This window comes from Castanea sativa, chromosome 11, assembly GCF_040712315.1.
Source record: "Castanea sativa cultivar Marrone di Chiusa Pesio chromosome 11, ASM4071231v1".
Taxonomy (NCBI): Eukaryota; Viridiplantae; Streptophyta; class Magnoliopsida; order Fagales; family Fagaceae; genus Castanea; species Castanea sativa.
Window position 1 is genome coordinate 48,041,374 of NC_134023.1, and position 10,213 is coordinate 48,051,586.

The window sequence follows — 10,213 nt, forward strand, 5'->3', positions numbered from 1 at the left end:
TTCAACCTAAGGAAAACCAGAACGTTTGAAACCATGAAGGGGAGGAATCTGATACCATTTGAACCTGTTAAAATCTCCCCACCTTCCTGCTCCACGGTTTTGCAGTAACAATCGCCTATCTAACTTCCTTCCTTCCTGTCTTCCTCTCCTCACAGTATATAAATACTGACAGAACCTGGATGATTCAATTAAGGTATCTCTAAATCCCAGCACTTTTTGTGCTCTATTTTTTTGCTTAATGTTTTTTGTTTCCCTTTTTACATTTTGTTACTACTTCTTTCGTGTTGTCAAGTGGATAATTGCTATGCTGAAATTTTTATTGTTGGGGTTTTTAATTGGAGCTCTGTCTTTTGGTTCAATACTGACAGAAACTAGTGTGGGTGTCTCTAAAATCATATATAAGTTATATCATATCTACTCACTCAAGTGCATTTATGAGGTCACCTTGCAATCCGCAGCAGCATGCTTGCCCAAGGTCGAAGCTTGAGCCATGTACATAGACACATTTTTAGACATCATATCCGTCCTTTCCATACCTTCCTTCCGTGGGAATCTACCAAGCATAACAGCAATATTGACATCTTTACAAGCTTCAACAATGCACGTGGTAGCAATCACACTTATCCAAACATATTCAAGACAGTTTAAGAAACCTCAGGGGAGAGAATAATTCTATCTACCTAGAATTATCTCTCAAGATAAGAGACATACCTTTCAGAAGAGGAAAGGCAGCATCAATCAATTCCATTTTTATCCCATTCAAGGCTTCATCTGCCTGCTGGATATTATCAAACAAGTGCAAAGTCACAGGCTGATCAGGACCCAACATGACTCCCTTTGCAATCATTGGAAGGATGGCATAGCCTATTTGCCGTGTTGAACAAAATCAAAATTTTGATATACACACTACACAATTGAAAATCAAATACACTTGGTCCTTGATGTAGTGACATGTAACAACAGTCATCTTGATATAAGACACTCTTTTCTTCCAATTCTCATTCTTTCCAAGTATTTGGAAAAGACTTCAATGTATACGATGATAATGATTATAACAACAAAACAGTTACAATTTTAAAGATTTCTTTAGATTGTTTACAGAAAAGTCATTTAAACTCATTTTCAAATAAAAACAGTGGCATTATTTAAGCGTTTCAAAAACAAATAGTAATTATTTAACCATTATTCTAACAAAACAAATAAATGAAATATGTATATATGAGCTAAAGATACCAAAAGAAGGAAAAAAGAAAACCAGTATCCACAAGCATACAAGCAGATTTGGATTAAGCAACCATGCAAAAAAGGAACTTTTGAGGTTTCACATTAGGAGAACATTCATTTTTGTCAATTAGAATAAAATCTAGATAAATATGGTTCAGAAATTCAGCGAAAATAAATAAAGTTCTAGGCTCAGCTATCTAAGTTGGAGATATAATAATATTTCTAGCAAGGACCAAGAAAGCCAATAGAATATCATATTGAGCTAGCATGCCTGCAGCACTAGTGACCAATACTTTTGTTGGCTCCTTCTCTATCTTCCAGAATCTCCTACAGAAAGCAATAGGAAACAAAACCACGAGACACTTCGAAAGCAAATCAAGATACTCCATGAAAACAAATAGATCCTAAAACGGTTCTATGTATGGAATAAGCTTTTAAAATAAAGCAATAGAAAATAAAACAACGAGGCCCTTCTTAAGCAAGACAAGGTACTCCGTTTTCTCAAAAACAAACAGATCAATAAACAGTTTTTTTAGTAGATTTCTTCACAAAACAACCCTAACTTGCAACGCATATGTATGTGTGTGTGTGTGTGTGTGATACATCAATAAAAAATATATAAAATAAAGCATATAAAAAGATACTTTTACAACAAGGCATTAATTTTAAATGCCAAAGCAACTTGCACAAGAGATGCAGAAGTATAATAAGAGATCTCCCCAATGAAAGAAAATAACCGATCCATATGTTTGTTTTCCAATCAAACTAAGGAGAAAAATAAGAATATAGAATTACGTTATGAAATAATTCCCTTGAATGCAACACCCACTTCGAACCACCTCAACCAAGCTAAATACTCTCTTTATCGTATGGTACTAGTCGCATAGTGCGGGATATGTAATTAATTTGTAACGGTCTAGATTTTTTTTTCTTTACAATTTATGCGAGTTAATATATTACAATTAATCATCTTTTACAAATTATTTATGCTAAAAGAATATTTCATTTTAGCTTGAATTAACAAAACAAACTTGAGTGTATTTAGAGTAATGTTACACTACTACAAGTTTTACCACATCAATTTATAGTAAAACACTAAAACTCCTAGTGCTTTAACGCTTTCCTTATATTTATATCAGTTTTTGTTTGGGACAGAGTTTGGGGCTCCAACTATTAATAGGAAGATGACATTTGTGCATGATTTGCTTAGTCCAATTAATCAAGTGAGTCATGTGCATACTGTGTCATTTTTCTATTTGTGCTTGGAGCCAAACCTTTTTCGTTTGTTTAAGAGAATCATTTGTGTTTCTGAGGCATTTAAGGAGAGGTATTGGAAATGAGGAAATAGGGAACATGAGCAGTCATTCAATACAAGTATGTCGTAAATGAAAGAAAATAAGGAAATAAAAATTTGATGTTATTAGGTTTGATGGAGAAAATAATAGCCGAATTGGGGGAAGGGGAGGAGGTTGAGTAGGAAAATTAATAAATGGTTGGTAAGAGGAAAATAAAAGAGAGATGAGAAATTTGTTTGGGGGGGGGGGGGGCGAATAGGAAACAATAAAAGAGAACGAAGAAGGAAAAAGAAAAAAAATAACTAAATTAATGAAAAAGCATGAAACAAGGTTAAAAGAAATAATGCTATAATAATGAAGAAGACTGAAAAATCAGGTAAAAAAAATTAGAGCAATGCTACCGCTACAAATGTCTATTTTATAATATTTTTACAAACTGGTTATGTGGTCAACTTTTTATTGGTTTTCATCTAGTCCCACCATTAATATTACTTTTTTATTTACCAATAACCACTCACCACATCAGCAGTTTGTAAAATTTTTTTGTAAAAAAGTTTGTGATTCTAGTAGTACTCAGAAAATTAATGTCATGAGGCAAATAAACCGGATTGATGGAGAGGTGTTAAAGAGGGAAGTCTAAAATCATGAAAGCATTAAATTAATGTTTAAGAAAAATTTTAAAAATTCACATCCATGGATCCACCACACGTACCGTGAAGGGAATTAATGTGCGGACCCTTTGGCCAAGGAAGAATATTCTTCAAGTGATAGTTTTGTTTTGTATTCACATCCTTCTCCTTGTATTTTGTACCAGTTATTAGCTGATGCTTGGGGTGTTTTTTATTCTAGACTTTGTAATCTTTAATTCTATTTAATTTAAGCTCATTTCACCAAAAAAAAAAAAATAAGAACATCGAAAAAAGCGTAATTTTTTTATTAAAGAGGTAAATGAAGCGGTTTTATGGAGAGAGGAATAACTTAATGGGGAAGGAGAATTGATTGGGGTGTTATTGTGTTAAGGTGGGAAACCCAAAAATTCTGGACAAATCAAATTATTAAGAATATACATATTTTTATATTTGAGATAGAAATCCAACTCTAACCTACGATTGATTTTTTATTGATTAGAGTGATAGAAGTTATCAAATTTATACTCGTATCGACCCCATGCCAATGAGCCTCCAAGCATTCTCAAAGCCTTTATCTACAATAACATCTCTATGATTCAAATGAGTAGGAATCAACAGAGAAACAGAGGGCAGATTTCCGAAAGAGAACCATACCTCCCCCTAGAGTCTCACCCTTAGCTACAAACTTTCCATCAGAACCCAACCTGCACCCTATTCTTACCAACCATGCCTCATTTGGCCAAGTCTCCGATAAGAACACGATCATGGGATCTTTTGCTCATAAAAAAGTAATGAGCTCTTGAACTATTTGCATGGGTTCCCAAGCTCATGACAATTCCAAGCTAGACAACTCATTGTTCTCGGCGGGGCTGGTAACTGGCCTCCATTGATGTAGCTTCTATAGTCTTGAGATCATATTGCATTGTCCTTCTCTTGCTATTCCCTTCCTCTACCAAATTGTAGATTGTTTATCCTTCATTTTCAAAGAACCTTTACTCAACTCATAATTCACATTTTGTTTTTCTTTTCGTGGGTGGGTTACCACGCCAATAGCATATGAATAATGCTAGTACCACAATTTTGTCACAACTTGCCCACGTGGTAAGTTATGAGTGATGGAATAAAAATGGTGGGTCGGTTATTACCACACCAATAGCATATAAATAATACTAATATCATAACTTTGCCACAACTTGCTCACGTGGCGAGTTGTGAATGATAAAGTAAAAGTAGTAGGTTCACAACTTCATCACTCACAACTAGTCATATGGGCAAGTTGTGTCAAAAGTTGTGAATCTCGAACATGGAACCCTCTATGATTTCTCCATATATAGTGGCTTAAAAGTTCTAGCCATTGCCTCTATATTAAGGACACGCCAAGTGAAGATGCATTTGACTCTAATGTTTATTACTCACATCCACCTTTACACCCTCTTTTTCAGATGAGGTGAACTACATTGACCCTCTTCTTCTTCACTTAAAGAACTAGCATAGTTTCCTCTTCTCGTACTAAGGTCTGTTTGATTGGTGGTAAAGTAGGGAGGATAGAAATAAAAAGGACAGAAAAGTAGAGAGAAAATGTTTTTAGTGGGTGTTTGATTAGGAGGAGAGGGAAAAAAAAATGGTGAGACCTAAGTGTTTTCTCCCTAAATTGGGGAGAAAACAGGTTAGAAAATGTTTGGAGTGACGCGCCCACATACTAAAACATGCTGGGTTTTCTACTTTTCATGGGTTTTTTTTTTTTTTTCTTTCTTTCTGTTTTGTCATTTTTTGTTACATGTCAATTGTTTCCAAAATTTATTTATTTATTTTATATTTTAAATTTCCTTCTTTAGTTTTTTGTCCTATTTTTTTTTTTTAAATTGAGTTCTTCTTTAGTTTTTTTTGTCCATTTTTATACTTTTCATTCGGTTGGTGTTTTTTTTTTTTTTTTTTTTTTGGTTCATCCATAATTTGTTATTTTCTTTTTATTTATTAGGGGTGTGAAAGTAAATTTGTACAAACTTTTTTATCCCTCCACTTTTCTACTCTCAAACCAAATACCATGAAGGAAAACTAAAAACCTTTCTATCCTCTTACTTTTCCACCCTTCCGACCAAACAGACCCTATGAGACAAAAGGGAAACAACTAATTACTACTAGAGTAAATTACGTATTTTATCCCTACACTTTACACCATATTTCAATTTGATCAGTATCTTTTCAATTGTGTTAATTTGGTCCTTAATCTTTCAATGTCGTGTCGATTTAGTCTTTGCCGCTATCTCTTGGATGGAAATTGCTAACGTGGATAATGGCCAGAATAAAAAATTAGTTTAAATAAAAGACATAATTAAACCAATTGTAAACTTCTTTTTAGAGAGAGTTTCAGCTTATAGCATTCGCTCTTGATAATAACTTTTTATCACAAACTAAGACACTAATTGGTTTTTGGTGTAGGCGGGGATTGAACCCCAAATCTTTTATTTAACCATCAGAGATTTTACTAGTTTAGCTAACTGAAACCCATAAACCAATTGTAAAATAAATGCTTTGCTTGAATAGTACTTAGTACTTACAATTTCGATTTTTTTATTTTATAATTTCTTATCATCGAACACAGTTTAATTAGGGTAGAGTTTGGATAGCGCATCCAACGTCCAGTGTTGCGTGTCCAGCATTTTTTGGTGGGTCCCGCGCATTGTTCATCAAAAAAACAACTTTAAAATTAGGTCCCACAGTACTATTTATATATTTAAAAATTATTTTAATACAATGTTTTTAGTTTTCAGCAATAAGCGGTATCCAAATAGACCCTAAATTTTATTTAGATAAGATCAAACATAATTTAATCAAAATTTGTTGGCTGATCTAGCCGAGCACAATGGTAAGTGAATTCAAATTCTTAGTCATATGACCTGTAAGAGCACAATTATGCCTGGACCCAAAAACAAACATGGGCTCAGGCCCAACGAGCCTTAAACAATAAAATTTGTAGAGTGTGGGCTCGAAATCTAGTTTAATGGTGTTGCAAACTTGATAAACAGACTAGAGTGTTATAGTATTTGCAAATAATAAACAAACATGACAAAGGAACCTCCTCGGACGTACGCCGAGGATGATTTATGTATTATCTTTCTTTTTCTTTCAAAGGTTACAATTCTCAGTCCTCCTCCCCTTTTTTCTCCTTTTTTTTCACCACCTTCCTAAAAATCCTTAAATAATAGCATGAAGGTCCAAAAAATCTGCTGTTCAAGGGTCACTTCCCTATTAATGCGGCTAGGGAGGTAGGTGCAGCCTCTTTAATGTGGAGGTAGCAGCCTTTTTCTCAGATATTTCTCTTACACCCCTGTGTCTAGAAGGTACTTGGATTCCCCTCTTAACCAACAGTTTTTCCAGAACTCTGCCTTGATCTTTTTGGCGGATCCCAGGGTCATCACGGGTCTGTCCGGGGGGAGATTCGTCCTCGGACGAATCCTCGGACCTTCCCCCTGTGGGCCGACTTGTATTCTCAAAGGTCTTTAGTCCAAAACGGGCTGGCACCTGTCAATGAAGCCCAAGGCCTAAAAATACTTGCTCAGGTCCTTTTACTCCCCACAATAGCCCCTCAAAACTTTATTTTTCCCCATCTGAGGAGAAAGATGGAGTTTTGATCCAACGAGAATACCTTCCACACATTTCGTACATCTCCGCGCGTGTTTGGGTCCTTCCGTTTCCCAGAAAATGCCATCTGGCGCTTCGAATTTCAAAACGCGCACATTTATGACCGCAAGTTACACCTTGTTCCTCACGTTCAATGGTGAGATGAACATCCAACGGTCCGTGTCGCCCCCCCGAAAATTTGGGCGGGACGAATACAATTTCGAGGCCGCCTCCTGCACGTCATAACGCTTGGAAATCTGCGCCTTCATTCATTTCTTCAAAACTTAATCACATCAAAGCATCAATCATCGCCTTTTCTCTCCAGAAACCCATGGAAACTCGCATAACTACAAACTCGTAAGTTCTTACTTTTTCTACACCTTTCTCCTCGGATTCTATCCTCGGCTCCCTTCTTAACCACTCTCTCTCCCAAAACGTGCTTTTTCTTTCCTCCTAAATGGGTAGATTTAAGTGCTTGGTAGACACCGCCGCTGGGATGGAGGGCTTTAGGACTAAGTACCAGATTCCCAGTGACGTATGCTTGAAATATTGTCCGGCGGAAGCCGTAGGTAGTTCTAGGAAGACGGGAGAGGTTATCATCCCTATGATTGCCTTCATAGAAGGTGGGATGACCCTCCCTATAAGAAGTGTAACTAGGGAATAACTTCGCAACTATAGGCTATGCCCAGACCAATGCGCACCCAATGTATTTAGGGTCCTAGGAAGCGTTGACGCTCTAAATGAGCAGATGGGCCTGAACCTCACATGGCACGATGTTGCCTTTATGTACGAGTGCCACAAACTTAAGGGCGTAGGTTATTACATTAAATCCCGGTCTAGTGTAGTTAGGTTAATTTCTTGTCTGCCCAAGTCCAATAAAGGCATGAAGGACGACTACCTCATCGCCTCAGGCAACTGGCACGACGGCCCTCACTGCCCAGTCGTATGGGGAGACCCAGGTGTGACTCCTTAGGAATTAGTTTTTTTCTCCTACCACGTGATTCAATCTCAAAATCTTTAAATGTTTATTTCCTTTTGCAAACTGTCAATTCCGATTTGTCATATGCATTACAGATCTGACCATATTTGCCTTCTTTGGTGTCCCTCCTCGCAGATAAACAGCACGTGCGTCCACGCCTGAGCTACTGCAACGTTGCTGATCTAAACCGCGTACTCCGCTCAGAAGTTTTTGTGAGTGAAGACTTGCAAGTTAGAGCGGCTCACTTAATACTGGGATACGACCCCATATCCTCGGATTTCCAGGAGATAGAGAACGCGATCATCGTGGGGGACAGGAGGCGCAGGAGAATAAACATAGCAAGGCCTAACTTTCTTGCCAACCACGACATTCCTGACGATCTCAACATCATCCTCTACACGCGACCTATCGCGGCGATCCCTCTCTCGGCGCACTCTCAGGCAACCGCCGTCCCGGAGGAGCAAGTGTCCTCGTCGTACACGTTGGACGAGGAGATAGACCAATTTCAACTCGAGGACGTCGAAAGACCCCGGGGAACCAATTTGTCGTGCTCTTTGACGAGGAAGAAGAGCCCGCCGAGGCCTCCGGGATTGCAGATCTAATAGTTGCACGTCCTGACAACAATACCGAGGACGAAGACATGGACGTGCTCAAAGGCCTGCTAAATAAGAGAAGTGAGAGAGTCGCCAAGAAAGGGGCGGGGGGATCTCAAATTCCCCCGTCCTTGCCGCCACCCCCTCCTCCAGCCGATCCCAAGCCTTCCGTTGAGGAGCCCAAGAAGAAAAGAAAGGGGGAGGCCGAGGAGGCTGGCGGCGAAAAACAGAAAAAATTGAAACAGCAGCCACATCAAGCTCAGCAGCAGAAGCTGGACAAGGGCAAATGACGTGCTCGTTCAGTTGAAAGTGGGGAGATTAGGGACATGGCCGATGTGCGTCGAGCACCAGCTACCTGGTCTCCCGAGTTGAGACTAGACAGAGCACCAATCCCCTTCCAATCCAACATCAGGGCGTTCCAACAAGGCCATGCCCTCCACCTGGCCGATGTGTTGGAACGTCCCCTTCTGCTGCCCAAGGATATGGAAGCCTTGGAAAAAATGAGCTAGCCTTAACTGTTCCTTTCTTTGAAAAGGGACTTAGCCCTGGTAAGTTTCATTCCGTGTGTACACTTCGTTCTTCATAATATCTAGCTATTTTTAAATGTTTTACTGCGTCTAACCCTCTGATACTTTGTCACAAGTCGTTCAAGAGGTCTTTGCTGCTGAGAAGTTCATGGAGGATTCTCAGAAGAAGGCTGGAATGGAGCAGGAGATTCGCCTGGAAACTGAGAAGTCCCTAGGCCAGGCCCTAGCAGAAAACGAGAGACTCTCCTCTCAACTGGCCAACCTAAAAAGAGAAAGAGACGGCGCCGAGGCCAATCTGAGAACGATGAGGACTCAAGTGGAGGGGCAGCGCAATCTTCTTCATCAAAAGGATGATGAGCTCTCCAAATCTCAGAAGGAACGCTCTGACTTGGAGAAGGAGCTTGCAAAAATGAAGGAGGACGCTCGCGCCTTCAAGGATTCATTGGAGGCTGCGAAGAAAGCTAGCTACAAGGAAGGGGTGGCGGCGACAGAAGACCAGTTGACAGAGGCGTTCGCGGCCATGTGCCGAAAATACTGTCAGCAGGTCTGGGGCGAAGCCTTAAACGTAGCAGGGGTTCCTTTGTCTTCCGAGCTGAGGAAGCCCGAGAACGTTTGGCTTCCCCTTGACATACAGGAGATAGAAGAGGCTCCTGCTGTCGCGCCTGCCCCTGAGACAGCTGCTTCTATTCTCCCTCCTACAATCCCTGAGCCCATTCCTGATCCTACAGAACATACAGGTTCCAATAAAGAGAAGGATTGGCGTGGAGGTGCCGAGAAGGACCAAGGCCAAAGTGTGGAGCCCATCGTCCCTCCAACAACTACAGCAGACAAAGGGAAACAAGTCTTGTCTTCCTTTGAGTTGGAGTTAAAAACCACTGAGGCTACGAGCACCTCCTAGTAAGACCCCCCTCCAAAAGCTTAGGGCCGAGCCTAGGGCTTCTTTTCCTTTGTAATTAAAATTTTCCATGTAATTTATATCAAAACAATTAATGAAAGACAGTTTCGTTTGATTTTCATTTGACTTGTATTTATTTTATCTTTGTGTTTACCATAAGAGCTTTCATTAGCACATAACGAAAGAAAGAATGGAATAACTAAATCCACTTTCAGCAGTTGAGCAATTACAACTTTAAGCAACAATACACGTACTTGCCTTGTAAAGTAAAGTGTTCAAGAACCTGACAAAAACAAACTTGGTTTAGATGGTAAGTAGTGCCTCACTTTGCAAACCAATGTGATACTTAAAATTTGTATCCTGAGACACTATTTTAGTAAAGTGTAGGGTCCGAGGACCCTACCTTACCAACTTTCTGCTTGATACTTGAAAATGTACAACTTAAGATTC

At 39.2% G+C, this 10,213-nt stretch overlaps 1 protein-coding gene across 1 annotated transcript; it reads right to left on the bottom strand.

The window, feature by feature from the left end:
* Window positions 1-432: 432 nt before the first annotated feature.
* LOC142616620 (malate dehydrogenase, cytoplasmic-like) lies at window positions 433-1,613 on the bottom strand. The gene is made up of 3 exons (XM_075789436.1): window positions 1,496-1,613; window positions 712-864; window positions 433-590 (listed from the first exon to the last, which is right to left on the bottom strand). Exons 1-3 carry the CDS (start codon window positions 1,611-1,613, stop codon window positions 433-435), a joined length of 429 nt encoding a protein of 142 aa, XP_075645551.1.
* Window positions 1,614-10,213: the final 8,600 nt, after the last annotated feature.

Coding starts and splice junctions, on each gene's coding strand:
- LOC142616620 (XM_075789436.1), bottom strand. CDS start 1,613: ATGGAGTATCTTGATTTGCTTTCGAAGTGTCTCGTGGTTTTGTTTCCT. Junction 865..1,495: donor ATTGGTCACTAGTGCTGCAG/GCATGCTAGCTC, acceptor CACGGCAAATAG/GCTATGCCATCCTTCCAATG. Junction 591..711: donor TGCCTTTCCTCTTCTGAAAG/GTATGTCTCTTA, acceptor GCATTGTTGAAG/CTTGTAAAGATGTCAATATT.